This window comes from Aethalodelphis obliquidens, unplaced genomic scaffold (assembly GCF_003676395.1).
Source record: "Aethalodelphis obliquidens isolate GAN/ISIS:26980383/991018 unplaced genomic scaffold, ASM367639v1 scaffold30, whole genome shotgun sequence".
Lineage (NCBI taxonomy): Eukaryota > Metazoa > Chordata > Mammalia > Artiodactyla > Delphinidae > Aethalodelphis > Aethalodelphis obliquidens.
In genome coordinates this window covers 8,435,783-8,455,347 of record NW_020837974.1, presented here as the reverse complement: position 1 = coordinate 8,455,347, position 19,565 = coordinate 8,435,783, and the positions used below count along the sequence as shown (strand labels likewise).

At 44.0% G+C, this 19,565-nt stretch overlaps 1 protein-coding gene across 10 annotated transcripts in view; it reads right to left on the bottom strand.

Moving 5' to 3' along the window:
• STYXL1 (serine/threonine/tyrosine interacting like 1) overlaps window positions 1-19,565 on the bottom strand; it is a 67,666-nt gene that overhangs the window by 47,463 nt on the left and 638 nt on the right. For 2 of the 10 annotated variants that reach the window (XM_027126113.1, XM_027126119.1), the window contains exons 1-3: window positions 19,317-19,457; window positions 18,870-19,036; window positions 8,716-8,819 (exon numbers count right to left, since the gene is read on the bottom strand). In XM_027126113.1, the coding sequence (XP_026981914.1) occupies window positions 8,716-8,819; window positions 18,870-18,889 (124 nt within the window). In that variant the 5' untranslated portion in view covers window positions 18,890-19,036; window positions 19,317-19,457. Of the gene's footprint in view, window positions 1-8,715; window positions 8,820-18,869; window positions 19,037-19,316; window positions 19,545-19,565 lie in introns of those variants that run through there. The other 8 variants (XM_027126123.1, XM_027126121.1, XM_027126114.1 and 5 more) reach the window with 7 other exon arrangements.

The following is a 19,565-nucleotide window of genomic DNA, read 5'->3' as shown; positions in this document are numbered from 1 at the left end:
AGATGGAGTAAGTTGATAAACCTTTAGCCAGACTCATCAAGAAAAACAGAGAGAGGACTCAAATCAATAAAATTAGAAAGGAGAAAGGGGTTACAACAGACATCGCAGAAATACAAAGCATCCTAAGAGACTACTACTACAAGCAACTCTATGCCAATAAAATGGACAACCTGGAAGAAATGGGCAAATTCTTAGAAAGGTATAACCTTCCAAGACTGAACCAGGAAGAAATAGAAAATATGAACAGACCAATCACAAGTAGTGAAATTGAAACTGTGATTAAAAATCTTCCAACAAACGAAAGCCCAGGACCAGATGGCTTCACAGGTGAATTCTATCAAACATTTAGAGAAGAACTAACATCCATCCTTCTCAAAGTCTTCCGAAAAATTGCAGAGGAAGGAACCCTCCCAAACTCATTCTATGAGGCCACCATCACCCTGATACCAAAACCATACAAAGATACTACAAAAACAGAAAATTACAGACCAATATCACTGATGAATATAGATGCAAAAATCCTCAACAAAATACTAGCAAAAAGTATCCAAAAACACATTAAAAAGATCATACACAATGATCAAGTGGGATTTATCCCAGGGATGCAAGGATTCTTCAATATATGCAAATCAATCAATGTGATAAACCATATTAACAAATTGAAGAATAAAAACCATATGATCATCTCAATAGATGCAGAAAAAGCTTTTGACAAAATTCAACACCCATATATGATAAAAACTCTCCAAAAAGTGGGCATAGAGGGAACCTACCTCAACGTAATAAAGGCTATATATGACAAACCCACAGCAAACATCATTCTCAATGGTGAAAAACTGAGAAAGTGGGCATAGAGGGAACCTAACTCAACGTAATAAAGGCTATATATGACAAACCCACAGCAAACATCATTCTCAATGGTGAAAAATGAAAGCATTTCCTCTAAGATCAGGAACAAGACAAGGATGTCCACTCTCACCACTATTATTCAACATAATAGTTTTGGAAGTCCTAGCCACAGCAATCAGAGAAGAAAAAGAAATAAAAGGAATACAAATTGGAAAAGAAGTAAAACTGTCACTGTTTGCAGATAACATTATACTATGCATAGAGAATCCTAAAGATGCCACCAGGAAACTACTAGAGCTAATCAATGAATTTGGTAAAGTTGCAGGATACAAAATTAATGCACAGAAATCTCTGGCATTCCTATACACTAATGATGAAAAATCTGAAAGAGAAATTAAGGAAACACTCCCATTTACCACTGCAACAAAAAGAATAAAATACCTAGGAATAAACCTACCTAGGGAGACAAAAGACCTGTATGCAGAAAATTATAAGACACTGATGAAAGAAATTAAAGATGATACCAACAGATGGAAAGATATACCATGTTCTTGGATTGGAAGGATCAATATTGTGAAAATGACTCTACTACCCAAAGCAATCTACAGATTCAATGCAATCCCTTTCAAATTACCAATGGCATTTTTTACAGAACTAGAAAAAAAATCTTAAATTTTGTATGGAGACACAAAAGACGCCAAATAGCCAAAGCAGTCTTGAGGGGAAAAAAAGGAGCTGGAGGAATCAGACTCCCTGACTTCAGACTATACTACAAAGCTACTTTAATCAAGACAGTATGGGACTGGCACAAAAACAGAAAGATAGATCAATGGAACAGGATAGAGAGCCCAGAGATAAACCCATGCACCTGTGGTCAACTAACCTATGACAAAGGAGGCAAGGATATACAATGAAGAAAAGACAGTCTCTTCAATAAGTGGTGCTGGGAAAACTGGACAGCTATGTGTAAAAGAATGAAATTACAACACTCCCTAACACCATACACAAAAATAAACTCAAAATGGATTAGAGACCTAAACGTAAGACCAGACACTATAAAACTCTTAGAGGAAAACATAGGAAGAACACTCTTTGACATAAATCACAGCAAGATCTTTTTTGATCCACCTCCTAGAGTAATGGAAATAAAAACAAAAATAAACAAATGGGACCTAATGAAACTTAAAAGCTTTTGCAAAGCAAAGGAAACTACAAACAAGACCAAAAGACAACCCTCAGAATGGGAGAAAATATTTGCAAACGAATCAACGGACAAAGGATTCATCTCCAAAATATATAAACCGTTCATGCAGCTCAATATTCAAAAAACAAACAACCCGGCTTCCCTGGTGGCGCAGTGGTTGAGAATCTGCCTGCTAGTGCAGGGGACACGGGTTCGAGCCCTGGTCTGGGAGGATCCCACATGCCGCGGAGCAACTAGGCCCATGAGCCACAACTACTGAGCCTGCACGTCTGGAGCCTGTGCTCCACAACAAGAGAGGCCGTGATAGTGAGAGGCCCGCGCATCACAATGAAGAGTGGCCCCCGCTTGCAGCAACTGGAGAAAGCCCTCGCACAGAAACGAAGACCCAACACAGCCCCAAATAAATAAATTAATTAATAAAATTAAAAAAAAAACAACCCAATCCAAAAATGGGCAGAAGACCTAAATAGACATTTCTCCAAAGAAGACATACAGATGGCCAAGAAGCACATGAAAAGCTGCTCAGCATCACTAATTATTAGAGAAATGCAAATCAAAACTACAATGAGGTATCACCTCACACCAGTTAGAATGGGCATCATCAGAAAATCTACAAACAATAAATGCTGGAGAGGGTGTGGAGAAAAGGGACCCCTCTTGCACTGTTGGTGGGAATGTAAATTGATACAGCCACTATGGAGAACAGCATGGAGGTTCCTTAAAAAACTAAAAATAGAATTACCATATGACCCAGCAATCCCACTACTGCCCATATACCCGGAGAAAACCATAATTCAAAAAGACACATGCACCCCAATGTTCACTGCAGCACTATTTACAATAGCCAGGTCATGGAAGCAAACTAAATGCCCATCGACAGACGAATGGATAAAGAAGTTGTGGTACATATATACAATGGAATATTACTCAGCCATAAAAAGGAACGAAATTGGGTCATTTGTAGAGACGTGGATGGATCTAGAGACTGTCATACAGAGTGAAGTAAGGCAGAAAGATAAAAACAAATATTGTATGTTAATGCATATATGTGGAACCTAGAAAAATGGTACAGATGAACTGGTCTGCAGGGCAGAAATAGAGACACAGATGTAGAGAACAAATGTATGGACACCAAGCGGGGAAAGTGGCGGGGGAGGGGGGGTGATGAATTGGGAGATTGGGATTGACATGTATACACTGATGTGTATAGAATGGATAACTAATAAGAACCTGCTGTATAAAAAATAAATAAAATTAAATTTAAAAAAATAAAAATAAAAATAAGCCAAATATAGTATGGGCACTGAGGCTTTTCCCTTGTCTGTAGCCTCCCCAATCTGTTACCCTGAAAGAGCCTTTCCCACATCTAATTAACCAATAGCTGCTCTCAGGAAAGAATCTCATCCACCACTCCTTGGGAATGTAACACTTAAGAATTCAGTGTATCACTTATTTTCTTGAAAAATGATAATAAACTTCTTGAAATTCATGACCTGGATATGTATTCATTCTCAGAGGGAATTATCATGTGTTTACTAAAATATAAATGTTTTAGGCTGAAAATAAAAAAGCCCTGAACCTGATAGATTCACTGGTGAATTCTACCCAACATTTAAAGAAGAATTAATATCAATCCTTCTGAAACTTTTCCCAAAAGATTGAAGAGAAGGCAACACTTCCTAACTCAACGTATGAGGCCAGCATGACCCTGATACCAAAGTCAGACAAAGACACAGCAAGAAAAATACAGATCATATTCCTTATAAACACTGATGCAAAAATCCTCAACAAAATGCTAGCAAACCACATTCAGCAGGATTATACACCATGATCAAGTGGAATTTATTCCTGGAAGGCAAGAATGGCTCAACATTCAAAAATCAATTTAATTTACCACTTCAAACGAATGAAGGAGGAAGAAAAACTACATGATTATCTCAATCAATGCAGAAAAAGTACGAAAAATTCAACACCCTTTCAAGATAAAAACACTTGACAAACTAGGAATAGAAGGAAGTTACCTGAACATAATAAAAAAACATATATGAAAGACCCACAGCAAACATTATACTCAATGGTGAAAGACTGAAAGCTTTTCTTTAAGAAACGAGACAAGGATGCCCACTTTCACTACTTCTATTCAACGGAGTGGTAGAAGTCCTAGACAGAGCAATTAAGCAAGAAAAAGAAACAAAGGGCATCTAAATTGGAAAGGAAGAAGTAAAATCATCTAAGTTCACAGAAGATATGATCTTATATGCAAAAAAAATCCTAAAGATTCCACACACAAAAAACCTAGTAGAACTAATAAATGAATTCAGCAGAGCTTCAGGACAGAAAACCAACACAGAAAAATCAGTTGTACAGTTGACCCTTGAACAACATGAGTTTGAACTGCATGGGTCCACTTACATGCAGATATTTTTCAATAATAAATACTACAATGCTAAATGGTCCATGGTTGGTTGAATCCACGAATGCAGAAGAACCACAGACACGGAGAGCTGACTATAAGTGATACACAGGTTATTCCCCACATTGTTCAAGGGTCAATTGTATTTCTATATACTATCAATGAACAATCTGAAAAGGAAATTAACAATTCCATTTTCAATAGCATTAAAAATAATAATATACTTGGGAATAAAATTTAAACAAGGACTTGAAAGATTTGTACTCTGGAAACTACAAAATGTTGCTGAAAGAAATTAGAGGCAAAAAAAAAAATTCTGTGTTCACAAATTGGAAGACTTAATATTAAGATGTCAATACTACCCAAAGCAATCTACAGATTCAATGCCATCCTATCAATACTCCAATGATGTTTTTTGCAGAAATAGAAAAATCTATTCAAAATTCATGTGGACTCCCTAGGGACCATGAACAAGACAGTCCTTTCAACAAATGATGCTGGGAAAACTGGATATCCACATGCAAAAGAATGAAATTGGATGCTTATCTAAACATCATATACAAAAATCAACTCAAAATGGATCAAGGACCTAAATGTAAGGCCTAAAAGTATAAAAATTGTAGAAGAAAACATAAGGCAAAAGCTTCATGACACTGGATTTGGCAACAATTTCCTGGATATGACAAGCAACAAAAGAAGAGATAGACAAGTTGAACTTTGTGAAAAATTTTAAATGTTGCATATCAAAAGACAATATCAACAGAGTAAAAAGGTAACCCACGGAAGGGGAGAAATTATTTACAAGTCATCTATCTTGTAAGGAATTAATATCCAGAATATATAGAGAACTCCTAAAACTTGAAAACAACAACCCAATTCAAAAATGGGCAAAGAACTTGAATAGTAATTTCTCCAAAGAAGATATACAAATGGCCAATAAGCACATGAAAAGATGCTCAACATCCCTAATCATTAGGGAAATGCAAATCAAAACTACAATGAGATACCACTTCACACCCATTAGGATGGTTACTAAAAAAAAAAAATAAAAACCCAGAAAAATAACAACGTTGACAAGGATTCCAAAAAACTGGAACACTTGTACACTACTGGTACAAATGTAAAATCGTACAGCTGCTACAGAAAACACAATGGTGGTTCCTCAAAAAATTAAAAATAGAATTACCACATGATCCAGCAATTACACTTCTGGGTATATACTGAAAATAATTGAAAGCAGGGTCTCAGAGAGACATTTTGTACATCCATGTTCATAGCAGCATTATTCACAACAGCTAAAAGGTGGAAGCAGCCCAAGTGTCCATTGATGGATGAATGGATAAGCAAAATGTGGTATATACATACAATGGAATATTATTCAGCCTTAAAAATAAAGGAAACCCTGACACACACTACAACATGGATGAACCTGGAGGACATTATGCTAAGTGAAATAAGCCAGTCACAAAGACAAATACTGTATGATTACACTTATATGAGGCACCTGGAGTAGTCAAAATCAGAGACATAAAGTAGAATGGTGGTTACCAGCATTGCAGGGAGGAGGGAATGGGGAGTTATTGTTTAACGGGTGTAGGGTTTCAGTTTTACAAGATGAAAAGAGCTATGGAGATGCTGGTGATGATGTACCACCGAACTGGACATTTAAAAGTGGTTAAGATGGTAAATTTTATGTGTATTTTAAACACGATGTTTTTAATTGTGGGGAAAAACATCATAATACAAGTTCATGCCAATCAGAGAAAAAAATTTAAAGGGTGACAAAACCAGGTATTGGTAGGTATGTTTCTTACACTGCTGATTGGAGTATAAAATTGATACAATGTCTTCGGAGGGCAATTTGACAATAATGTAGTGAAGGTGAATGTGCAACTTGGTACTTCCATTTCTGGGAATATATCCTGAAAAAATTCTTGCACATGAATAGGGAGAGAGATACAAACTGTTCACTGCAGCACTGTTCATAATAGCAACACAATGCAAGCAACACATCACAATCAATTAGGAATGGATATATATTGCAACTACCAGTTAAAATAAACTAGATCTTCATATACAGAAATGGGGAAACAGATGAACCCGTTTGCAGGGCAGAAACTGAGACACAGATGTAGAGAACAAACGTATGGACACCAAGAAGGGAAAGCAGCAGTGGGGGCAGGGGGGTATGATGAATTGGGAGATTGGGATTGACATGTATACACTGATGTGTATAAAATGGATAACTAATAAGAACCTGCTGTATAAAAAAAAAAAATTAAACTAAATCAAAAAAAAGTAAGTTGGGCTTCCCTGGTGGCGCAGTGGTTGAGAGTCCACCTGTCGATGCAGGGTACACGGGTTCGTGCCCCGGTCTGGGAAGATCCCACATGCCGCAACGGGAGAGGCCACAACAGTGAGAGGCCCGCATACCGCAAAAAAAAAAAAAAAAGTAAGTTGCAGGATCACTGTACCTTATGGTACTGTTTATGTAAATGTTTGAACCATACATTACTTTGGGATGCCTGCCTATGTCGTAAACGTGTAAAAATACAGAAGCAGTCATCTTCAGGGAGGGAAAGGAAGAGGATCAGGATGGAGTACAAAAGAGGGGTACATTTGTGTAACTTTTTATTATGTTAAATCTTAACGGTGTGTACATAAGTGCTTATGTGTATTACTATGTGTTTGTTAGATGTTTAAAATATTTCAGTAAAAACAATAGTAAGAGGAGGATAGAAAGCCCAGAGATAAACCCACGCACATATGGTCACCTTATCTTTGATAAAGGAGGCAGGAATGTACAGTGGAGAAAGGACAGCCTCTTCAATAAGTGGTGCTGGGAAAACTGGACAGCTACATGTAAAAGTATGAGATTAGATCACTCCCTAACACCATACACAAAAATAAGCTCAAAATGGATTAAAGACCTAAATGTAAGGCCAGAAACTATCAAACTCTTAGAGGAAAACATAGGCAGGACACTCTATGACATAAATCACAGCAAGGTCCTTTTTGACCCACCTCCTAGAGAAATGGAAATAAAAACAAAAGTAAACAAATGGGACCTAATGAAACTTCCAAGCTTTTGCACAGCAAAGGAAACCATAAAGAAGACCAAAAGACAACCCTCAGAATGGGAGAAAATATTTGCAAATGAAGCAACTGACAAAGGATTAATCTCCAAAATTTATAAGCAGCTCATGCAGCTTAATAACAAAAAAACAAACAACCCAATCCAAAAATGGGCAGAAGAGCTAAATAGACATTTCTCCAAAGAAGATATACAGACTGCCAACAAACACATGAAAGAATGCTCAACATCACTAATCATTAGAGAAATGCAAATCAAAACTACAATGAGATATCATCTCACACCAGTCAGAATGGCCATCATCAAAAAATCTAGAAACAATAAATGCTGGAGAGGGTGTGGAGAAAAGGGAACACTCTTGCACTGTTGGTGGCAATGTAAATTGATACAGCCACTATGGAGAACAGTATGGAGGTTCCTTAAAAAACTACAAATAGAACTACCATATGACCCAGCAATCCCACTACTGGGCATATACCCTGAGAAAACCATAATTCAAAAAGACTCATGTACCAAAATGTTCATTGCAGCTCTATTTACAATAGCCCAGAGATGGAAACAGCCTACGTGTCCATCATCGGATGAACGGGTAAAGAAGATGTGGCACATATATACAATGGAATATTACTCAGCCATAAAAAGAAACGAAATTGAGCTATTTGTAATGAGGTGGATAGACCTAGAGTCTGTCATACAGAGTGAAGTAAGTCAGAAAGAGAGAGACAAATACCGTATGCTAACACATATACATGGAATTTAAGAAAAAAAAATGTCATGAAAAACCTAGGGGTGAAACAGGAATAAAGACACAGACTTACTAGAGAATGGACTTGAGGCTATGGGGAGGGGGAAGGGTAAACGGTGACTGTTGTGAAGCTGAAACTAACATACCATTGTAAAGCAATTATACTCCAATAAAGATGTTAAAAAAAAAAAAAGTAAGAGGACTCAAACATGAGTCTTCTGGGAACTTTTCTTCTAGATTTATTTAATCTGGCAATATTCCAAGTCACATGACAGTTAATAGTAGCATTTTGAGCTATGCCTAATTAGTTTAATAGTTTTCTAAAGTAATTTATTACTCTTCAAAGTTTGTTAATTCATGAAAAATAATCTTTGAAGGACACTGTTCACAACATTTTTTAAAGTACTTACCTAATAAACAGAGATAGTTGGGTTCAGTTAATCTGGATAGTTTTGTGACCTGATTCAAGATGTTGTAAAGCTCTGTTGGTTCACACAAAACCAAACCACTCATCCTACAGGGAAGAATCAATCATGTAAAAGCTTAGTGCATCTTTCTATTTTAGATGAATGACCACAAAGTAAGATAATTCAACTCTTTCTTAACATGCCTTCAAACAAAGGTGAAAATAATCACGCATGTGATCAGGGAAAATCCCAAAATTGATAGTGAAATGTGTGTAGGGGAGATAATCGTTGCACACGACATATCTGAACCATATAAATACAAAGCAGGCTGTAAAACAGTCACCAATTCACTTTCCTTCAGTAAATAACTACTGAGCACTTACCACAGGCCAGGCACTGGAAATAAGTGTGGTAAACTAGACTTACCCTCATGAAGGTTACAGTCTAGCATGGAATGCAGACACTGGACAAAAAAATACATTGTGAGTAGGAAAAGCGTTTTTTTAAGAGTCAGCATCCAGTGTCATGGGAGGTGCTAATAGGAGGGCCTCACCTAGCTGGGATCAGAGAAGGGCTGTCTGAGATGTGATTGCTAAGCTGAGACAGGAGGTTAGGCAAGACCTAGGCAGGTGGAGGAGAGGGAGAGGATGGAGGAGGTAGGAACTGACAACAGGAGGGAACTTAGTATCTGAGAGATTTCAAAAGGAGCCTGGTGTGGCAACAGTGGGAAGAGAGTAATGAGTGAAGACCCTGGGGAGGCCGACGCAGGTGCCCTTGTGAGGGGCCTTTAGGGTTATGATGAAGATTGCGATGGTCTGTGGAAGGAGGAGAATGGCTCAGTTGTACTGACAGAACTGCCCAGCCAGCCTGGGCTCTGGTTCCTGATTACAGGGCTGCTCTTGGGACACTGGTTCCTTGGCACAACTGTCTCTGGTGCCCCATGGACACTGAGGGGGAAGGCTGGGCCTGTGCAGCAGCTTACTGCAGGGAGGCTACCTTTTAGCTGGGGTGGGGGCAGCCAGAAGACCTCTGAAGGCCAGTCAAGTCCAGGGGTATCCTGCTCAAAACAGTTAGGGTCCACTTCAGAATTACCAGAACAATGCTCCCCAGAAAGGCTAACCCCTTGACTTGGGCCCTGGATCCTTCTCACTTCCTCAAGGACTTCAGCTCTCAGCCTCCCCTCCAGCATCATCGGTTTCACCCTCCATACAGGTCATTCCTAGTGGCACGCAAACATCCTCTGTACCAGTCTCTGTTCTCCTTTACAGCCAAGACTTCTCAAAAGGGTGGTGTTGGGCTTCCCTGGTGGCGCGGTGGTTGAGAGTCCGCCTGCCGATGCAGGGGACACGGGTTCGTGCCCTGGTCCGGGAAGTTCTCACATGCCGCGGAGCGGCTGGGCCCGTGAGCCATGGCCGCTGAGCCTGAGCGTCCGGAGCCTGTGCTCCGCAATGGGAGAGGCCACAACAGTGAGAGGACCGCATACCAAAAAAAAAAAAAAAGTGGTGTTAACACTGCCTCTATTTCTTCACCTCCAAACTCTAGGTCCAAACCCCTGCTGTGCCACCTACTATTGGCTGCCTGACTTGAGGGAATAATTAGCCTCTCTGTGCCTCAGTTTCTACCTCTGTAAAATGGGGGTAAAAATAGTATTGCCATTTCGGTAAAACAAGGATAATAGTACTTGTTGTGTGTGGAATAATGAAATTACACATGTAAGACATTCTGAGCAGGGAGGAAGTGTTCAGTAATTGTTAGCTGTTGGTACAACCTTCTCCCCTGGAATTTCTGACCCCAAACCACAGAAACTGCTCCTATCAAGGTCATCAAAAATACTCCTCTTGCCTAATCCACTAGTCATTTCTCTTTGTGCTCAAACATGGAGCCTCAGTAACCCAGTTGAGCGCTCCTCCTTCCCCAAACACTCTCCACTCCCAGGACACCCCACTCTCCAGGCTTCCCTCCTACCTCTCAGATAGTTCCTGCTCTAACTCTCTCCATGAGAATGCCCTTGGGCACAGTCATCTCTTTTCTTCTCTATCTACTCTCACCCTGGGACAGAGCTTCTCAACCTCAGCACCACTGACATTTGGGGCCAGATAATGCTTCGTCGTGGGGCCGACCCGTGCGTTGCAGAATGTTCAGCAGGATCCCTGGCCTCCACTGGGTGGATGCCAGTAGCAACCCCACCCTCCAGTTATAACAGCCAAAAATGTTTCCAGACTTCACCAAATGTCCCCTGGAAGAGGGGCAAAGTCACTGTCAGCTGAGAACAAGCATCTAAGACCTAGAGTCTAGGTGATTCATCTAGTCCCTTGAATACCCCATGTATAATAACGACTCCCCAACTATGGCCCCTACTTGACCTCTCCACTGAGCTCCAGGCTCCACTTGGACGCCTGATGGACATCTCAAATAAAACATGGCCAAAAAGGAATGTTTAAATTACACGTGCCCTTACCTCCAATATGTCTTTTAGTCTTCCCTGTCTCAATAAACAGCACCATTTAGCCACCTAGTTACTCAAGGTCACATCCCTAACCTCTCTTTCCCTCAGTCCCTCACATCCAATCTATTAGCTCTACTACTTAAATATGTTCCAAACCCGAGTCCAGGGCTATCATCCTAGACCAAGGTACTAGCATCTCTCTCCTGAGGATGCAATACTTCCCAACTGGGCTTCTTGCTTTCTCCCTACAGTCTGATCTTCCCATGGCAGTCAGGGTGATCTTTGCAAACTACGAGTTTGTCTTCACCTGCATTATTGCACTCATTTGTCTGCTTGTTTTATCATCAGTCTCCCCACAGTGGAATATACGGCTCCTGAGGGTACGGACCTTGACCTTCTTGTTCACTGCTGTGTCCTCACCCAGTGCCCAAGATTTTTGATGCAGACTAGTGCTCAGTAAGCACGTGTTGAATGACTACATTATTACTAGTCACCATTCCTGCCTTCACCAATGGGGCCATCCTGACCTGAGGCCATACTTCTAGATGCTACATAAAGATCCTTCCTGAGGACATCCCAACTCGTACCCTCAGGTCCTCTGCCTCTGAAAGTCCTGATCTCAGGTCATTCTGGAGGTGGTGAGCATAGGGGAGAGAGGATGGGTTTTGTGTCTAGTCCCACAACTTTGCTAAGCCAACCTAAAAGCTGGCTCCTAACCTATCTGGTCTATTGCTCAGAGCCCATCCTCACACTCCAACCCGCTTTCCCCATTACAACCTCCATCTCTTTATTCACTAGCCAAGGGATTGTCTCTGGGCGTTCAGGTAAAAACCCAGTCCAGCCCCAGCAATCAACTCCTTCAGACATCTCCTTCCCAAAGGGGGCACTCTCCCTTGTCAAGCAAGAGCTGCCTCACTGGGACTTCCCTGGTGGCACAGTGGTTAAGAATCCGCCTGCCAATGCAGGGGACACAGGTTTCAAGCCCTGGTGCAGGAAGATCCCACATGCCACGGAGCAACTAAGCCCACGCACCACAACTACTGAGCCCACATGCCACAACTACTGAAGCCCACGCGCCTAGAGCCCGTGCTCTGCAACAAGCGAAGCCACTACAATGAGAAGCCCGCACACCTCAGCAAGATCAGCCCCCACTCGCCGCAACTAGAGAAAAGCCCGCGCGCAGCAACGAAGACCCAACGCAGCCAAAAATAAATAAATAAATTTATTTAAAAAAAAAAAAAAAAAAAGAGCTGCCTCACCTGCTGGTAAACTTCAGGAGGGTAAGTACAGTCCTGAACCTAACGGCACACTTCTGAGAGAAGACACGTCCCTGTGAGCCGTGATGAGGAGGGCCACTAGCCCAGGTGGGTGGAGGACCGGACGTAGCTAACAGCCCTTCCAGCACTACTCCAAATTCTGAAAGGTGGAAGATGTTCTTGGCTCCACCATTTGGGGCCTAAGAATATTCTGATGTTGAGCTTTTATATAGAACCATTAAACAAATGTCGATGAGGTTTTGCAAAAAGTATTTTTCTTAGATGAATTCCACTAAGCCGATTTAATCCCTTAACTGATTTTCTATATTTCACAGTTAACCAATTCCAATTTTTTTCACTTTCAATTTTGTTTAGCCAAAATTATTTCTCCCAAGATCAAGTCTTGTTTCCCTGTGAATTTTACAATAAATACCTGATTCCTTAATCAGATTCTTATTGTATCGGATTTTACCGAGTATGGTTTCTGCCACTGTGGGTTTCATTTGTAATGATTATTTCTACCAAGTCTCATTTCCTGGTGATCTATTCAAAACGGTGGAGCCAGGATGGCAAGTCTAAGACATCCCCCTTTGGGGTCTTTTAGCACAGCACAGCTCTGAAGAGACTTTCAGGGCATTTAGTGCAATAGCTCTTGCAAGGGTGATGGGGCAGGCAGGTGGGAAGGGAGGTCAAAGGGAGCACCTCCTGGGGATCTGGCTTCATAGGGTGAGAGGATACCAATATTCCTATGAACTGACACATCTGGGAAATCCACACAGATTTTTGGGTGGCGAAGAGCCACCTACTGTCAGGAGAGCAGGGTGCCAGCACAGGCCTCATCTCTGCACACTGGACACCCACCAGCAGGAAGGTTCTTCACCCTCCCTGTAATGACCTGGCCTGAACTTCAACCTAGGGGGCTTGTGTGGGGCTCTCTCTCCGGTCCAGACACAGCTGGGCTGGAGAGCTCAGCTCCAGTAAAAGACCGTGTCTACCTTTGAGAAGGGATGTTTCATTAGGGGTCATCATAGCCTGAGACTAAGGGGAAATTGGCCAGATTCAGGCCTTCTTGCCTCCTTATGCCTGACCAATTCCATTCTGACTGATGGCATCACTGCCAGAGGCTGGGCCTGACCCCATCCTTCTCACAGGCATTCCAGGGTCCTGAGAGCTTGGTCTAGTGCTCAGGCCCAGACAGTCCAGGTGGACACAACTGATGGGCATTTGCTTCTAGTGGAAAAGAGGCATCACTCAACACTCCTGGAGAAGTCAGACCGTAAGCTTTACTCTGGGTTCCTGGCTCAGGCTGAGCAGGAACCAGAGGACTGCACAGATATGAATCAGGGTCCACAGCCAACCCCACTATGCCCTGGTTCTGTGTGGGAAACTGAGGCTGTGCCAGGATGACCCAGGCTTAAATACAGTGACAGGCATCAATGCTCTCACCTGTAAACTGAGGCAATAATACACCCTGGAAAGGCTGTAGGAATGTTATGTTGAAATAACAAACATAAATTGCCCAGAACTGGGCCCAGCACAGAGCAGGAGCTTAGGAAACAAATTCCTTTACTCCTACTTTCTCTCTCTTTTCAGTTTCATCTAGGAGCCTCTGGATGTCCAGTAGACAGAAAGCACCATTCAGAGAAATCTCAGGCCAAAGACCAGAGCAGGAGCTGGCCAAGTTTGTAAGCGGGAGGATCCAGTGATGCTGCCTAAGGGTCAGGCTCCTAAGGGATCTGGTATAGTCTTTCCTCAACCCCAACCAGACACCTTCCTTGTGGCCTGAACCCTGACAAAGCTAGAGAACACAGTCACAGGCGCAGCACCCCAGAGCTGTGGAGGCTGCAGAAGTGGTCCTGAAACCATTTCTCAGCTCAGAGAAGGTCCTGTGGCTAGTGAGCACCAGTATCTCCAGAGGCCCAGACTCAAGCCACCACATCCCTGTCCCTTGTCTATCTTACCTTCATTCCCATCGCCCCAAACCTAGGCCCACTACACCCCCAAGAGGTACCCTAGTGGTCCTGGGAGGGTGACAGGCCCACCCATGCAGCAATTCACATGTCAAAGGTAGCGGCTAGCGAACTGCTACACAAAGGCTGTGTGGCCACCAGGTCTGGTCTCACCTCCTCCAACTCTGTCTCCAGCACTTGTTTCTCCTCTGCTCAACTGGGCTAGCGCCCCACCTTCTGCACCTGACACGGGTTCTTGGACATGACCAACCTCTGGATTCAGCTTTGTTCTCACTTCCCTGACCTCCGGCTGGCCTGGAGGACTGCAGGCTTTGCTCCCGACTCAGATCTGCCACCATCGGCGACTCTCAGCTCTTGGGAGCTCCTTGCCAGCAGCTTCTTGCTGCCTCTGCTGTCACCAGTCCACCATCTCCTAGTTGCTCTGCTGGCATGTATCTTGGAAAGCCACACCCTTTGACTTCCAGCTGGGCCACAACTGAAAGTTAAGCTATATATCTAAACAGTTCTGTTTTAAAATCTTATGTCCCCATTTGCCGATATTCTAGAGACCCTAGAGGAAAATAAAGAAAACTCTCATGCAGGTGGGATGATTACCACCTTTCTAATTCTTCATTTTATCTCCAGGGATCTGAAAGGAAAGATTTGAAATACTGCACTTTGAGGTACGATTTTAGGGTTGAAGAGAAGGTAGGTTAGCATAGAATATGTGCACCTAAGAGCAAAAATCTGACAGCTCGACTGTGGCCTCAGCCTATTGTAAGGAACAAAATGGTCAGTATAGGTGCACGTGTGCGGCTTGTGTGGGGGTGTGGCAAGGAGGACATCAATGTATTTCTATACTGTGTATGAAAACATGCAATGAAGAACTAGTGAAATTAATCTATGGTGATAGAAGTCAGGAAGTAGCTGCCTGGGGAATGGGGCATGAGGGAACTTTCTGGAATAATGAAAATGCTTCTATAGCTTGTTTTGGGTGGTGGTTAGAAGACTGCAAACTGTCAAAACTATCCAACTGCACACTGAAGATCTGTATACTGTACTGTATGTAAACTATATGGCAATAATTGCTTTTAATCCCCCGTATAGAAACATGTGTTTGTGTTCAAGGATACAAATGTGTGGGTGTGTGGCCCACCCGTACATCCGTGAACTTGGTGTGGGGTCTGGGCTGTGAGAAGCCACATGAGCTTGGGCACACAGAAAGGACACACTGCAGACCTTCAGCTGGGCCCCCAGAGCTGCCAATGAATCCTTTCTCACCGTTCCTGATTTTCCCAGCATTCCCCCAATGGCTACAACTGTTATCCAAACCTCCTCACCATGCAGCAACCTCTCTCATTTTCTAGGTCTTGCCTGGGAAGGCTAAGGCCACGGGATGCAAACTGCCCTACCTCACCAATTGCCCGCTGGGTGCCCTTCAAGTTTCTTCCCAAAATCAAAAGGATAAGTGTCCTCTGACCTCATCTTTTCCCACCTAATCCTTTTCTCTCTTCACTTCTAGCATCTCAAAGCTCTTCACCTCTATTATAGCCTCTTTCTCCCTGATTTCAAATATTCACAAGTCTCAGCTTTCTTGAAGCAGTTCACGAAACCAGAAAGAACACCCCTAGAATAGCTTGGCCTGTGCCCTCTGAAGCTTGTGCAGGCATAGAGGCTGGCGGTGGGCCCCTGCCTGGAAAAATCGGAAGCTGGTTAGCTGTTAGCAAAGAGCAGCAGCTGCATTTGAAACAGCCTACACCCCCAGAACTTGATGGGGTGAAGGATACCTATGTGTCTCTTGTAGACTAGATGTGGGCCAGGCAGGAGAGAGGGCCAACTAGAAGCAATCTTAAAGGGACTTTGCCCAAGAGGGCCACTTGGACAGACAATGGACCAATCTCAGGTACTGGAGGATTCCAGAAAACAGAGGTTGAGGGAGCAACTGCAGACAGCAAGGCTGAGGTGTAACCCCCCAGGTCAAGGGAACTGCAGGTAAGAGAGACCCACAAAAGCACCACATGGAAGTGTCAGCCACAAACTCCCATCAAGCTCAGAGAATTCTTACTAATGCCAAATGGACCCTTCCTGCCCCTATCTTTATTCTCACAACCCCCTCCACCAACACTGATGGGCCTGAAGCCTCAGTCTTCAGGGATGAGGCGTAGTGAGGAAGTAAGATGGAGAAATGGAGAAGACAACCACTCTCCACTCCCAAGGTGGGAGCCTGAAGCAAGCTCAGGAGGGGAAGGGGAGAAGCTTTAACACTGACTTAAAAGTTCAGAGTTTTGACTATTAACGTGAACAGGACATTTAGGCTATTGCAACAAGTCTGTCCTGGTGGCTTGATGTAATCCAAGGGCAAGCAAAGATTTAGAGGAAGAATGGGGATGAAGACATACAGCCATTTTCTGACTGCACTAGGCTTCCTGAATGAGGCTGTGCATGTTCCCTGTTAACAGTTACACTTGCAAAGCAGGGCATGGTGCCTGGTACAAAGTCAATGCTTGATACGGTAGCTGCTAAGAGTGTTATGAACCATTTTGCGATTTAAAGGGAAGCAACTAGGAGCTGAATGTGAGGACGTTTTTCTAACAGTCAAGTGGCTGGGATGGCCCGAGTAGAGGACTTGGGAGGTAGTGACTCCCTGCCGTGGAGATGCTGACAGGGGCTGACTGACTTGCCAGGGGGGTGGGGAGGAGTTCCAGCCCCAGATGTGGGAGTGAGCACACGAGAATGTGACTCTAGTTTCTCTCCCCTGGCCTCAGCTCTCCCCTGGCCTCAGCTCTCCCCTCTATAGGGATGACCTCAGCCCTGGCCTCTCTCAGGGGCTTCAATCCCATATTTCCCCTTGGAGTAATTCCCCAAGTGTCCACTGATATTTCTATATGGACAACTCACCATCACTTCCAATGTAGCCCATCTAAAACAGAACTCTTTACTTTTTCTCCAGCCAGCTCTCCTTCCACACACACCCTGAATTCCATTTCTGTACATATACAGTTCTCTCAGGCTGGTTTCCCACATCACTTCCATTTGTTTCTTAAACCCAGATGGGCACAAACGCTTATCAATTCTTCCGTCTCCCTCATTTGGCCCCACTTCACCATTTCTAAAACCATGACAGTAACTCAGATATTTATCATCTCATTAGATAGCCTCCTGAACAATCTCCCTGCCCTGCACATTTTTCCCTTGGAACTTTTTTTTCCCCCCTTGGAACTTTTAACACGCCAAAGTCAGTCTAATCTTCCTCAAACACAGTTCTGGTGGCATCACAAAAGCCTTTGATAAACACCTGCTTCCCGAGGAATAAAATACAAACTTCTCAGCTAACATTCGGTTAAGTCCTGCACAATCTGGGTTTTCCAGCCTTGTATCTAAAACCGCTCAACTTTCCCAAAATTCAGAAACCCACTCTCAGCCTGGTCAGATGCTGGACAATAAAGAGATGAAAGAACCTGACTGTAAGATGCTTTCAGTTCTAGTGGTAAGATAGAGGGGTAAACAATTAGAGAGAACACAGTCAGTGATAAGATAAAGAACACTGTTTGTCTTCATGTCCCCTCTCCAACAGAAATTATCTGTTCACTGTCCCTTCCTCCAGGTTTGTCTTTGGGCTCTTTTCCCTTTCTTTCTCACCCGGACACTTCCCATTGTTAAACGCCCAGCTCCTAGAGCCCCCGCTTTGAGAGGTCCAAAGCCCAGGCAAGGATTTCTCCCTCCTGTGGAGGTGAATGGTCCCAGTGAGAAACTCCTGCTCTTCCTTTACATCTCAGCTTAGATGTTTCATCCTCCCAAGTCCTCTCTCACATGGCCCCCACCTCCACCCCAAATCTGGGGTAGATGGACCTCCTTTGTGTTCCCACAGCCCCTCGTAATTTTCCTGGTGTTAGCCATACCATGCTGCTTGCAGTCTACCTGTCTCCCCACTAGACTCTGAGCTCCCGGAAGGCAGAAAATGTCTGGATCTTGTTCATAGTTGAACACCCAGCTCCAAGATTGGACTGGCACATCTTAGTAACTCAGTAAACAAGTGGAAAGGAGGGAGGAAAGAGTGAGCCAGGCACCATGCACCCCCTCCTACGGATAGGTTCTTCAGCACCTGTGCTAACTGTTCTTTTCACCGCTGGTTCCCTGACCACTGTTCCCAGGGAAGCGGTCACTGGTCCCCCCCACTGGGTTTGTACACTCCTCTAAGGTTAACAACCTGCCACACACCTCCCTGTCCCACTTGACCCTGACCTTTTTGTGGGCAAGGAATTCTCTGTATGCCCAGAAAACAGCAGTGGGGCACATGAAGCTTATAAGGATACTGATCAACTTAAATACGCTTCTTGTGAGGAGAAACCGTATCTCTACTTTCTTTCTGGTAGACTCTGAACGAATCCACTTAACTGAGCTCAGCCATGGTTTCTTGGTCCCTAAAGCAGAAACAGTGTGGCCGGGTTCACAGCACGGCTGGGCAGACCGGAGGGGCAGGGACTGGGTGACTCCGCAGGTTATCACCTGTATACCTGTTTCCTCATCTGTAACGCGGGACTGCTTTCCTGTAAACTCGTAGAACAGTGCCTCGCGCCACGTCAGTGCTCAGGGTCGGCCATTCTTGGTAGAGGTGTCTCTAAAGCTTTGTAAACTCTACTAGAAGGTCCTGGGCACCAGGAGGGACGACGACACTGGCGGGTGGACGGGGTGTGTGCGACCGGGGAAGGAGGGGTGCACGGGAGTGACTGATTAGAGGAGCCTTCATCCTCCACCCCAACGGCGGGACTCTCAACCTCCCCCCCCCCCCTTTCCTTTCCAGAGCTTTCCAAAGCTCGGAGCCCCTCCCGCCTCCAAGGACAGGAGGGGTGGGTTGGGCTGAGCTCGGGGGCGCTCGGGCCGCACCCATTCTGTCGGGCCTGCGGCGCGACCTCAGCCGGTCTCCCTATCAGAGCCTCTGTCTGGGGCCCCCACCTGCAAAATCGCTCCTCTAGGGCTCTTCCAGCCTAAAGCCTGTCTTCTTGCACCTCTCGGATGCTGACTCTCCCTCCCACTCCGGCCGCGTCTCCCCGACAGGCCGCACGGCGCCCGCCTGCACAACGACCCACCCCAGGACTGCGCACGGAGAGCGTCCCTCCGCCGGCCTCCGCGACAGTCCGGATGTGGCCGAAATACCGCGAGATCTAGAAGGTGGGGTGCCGGAAGCCAGGCCACTCTCGCGAG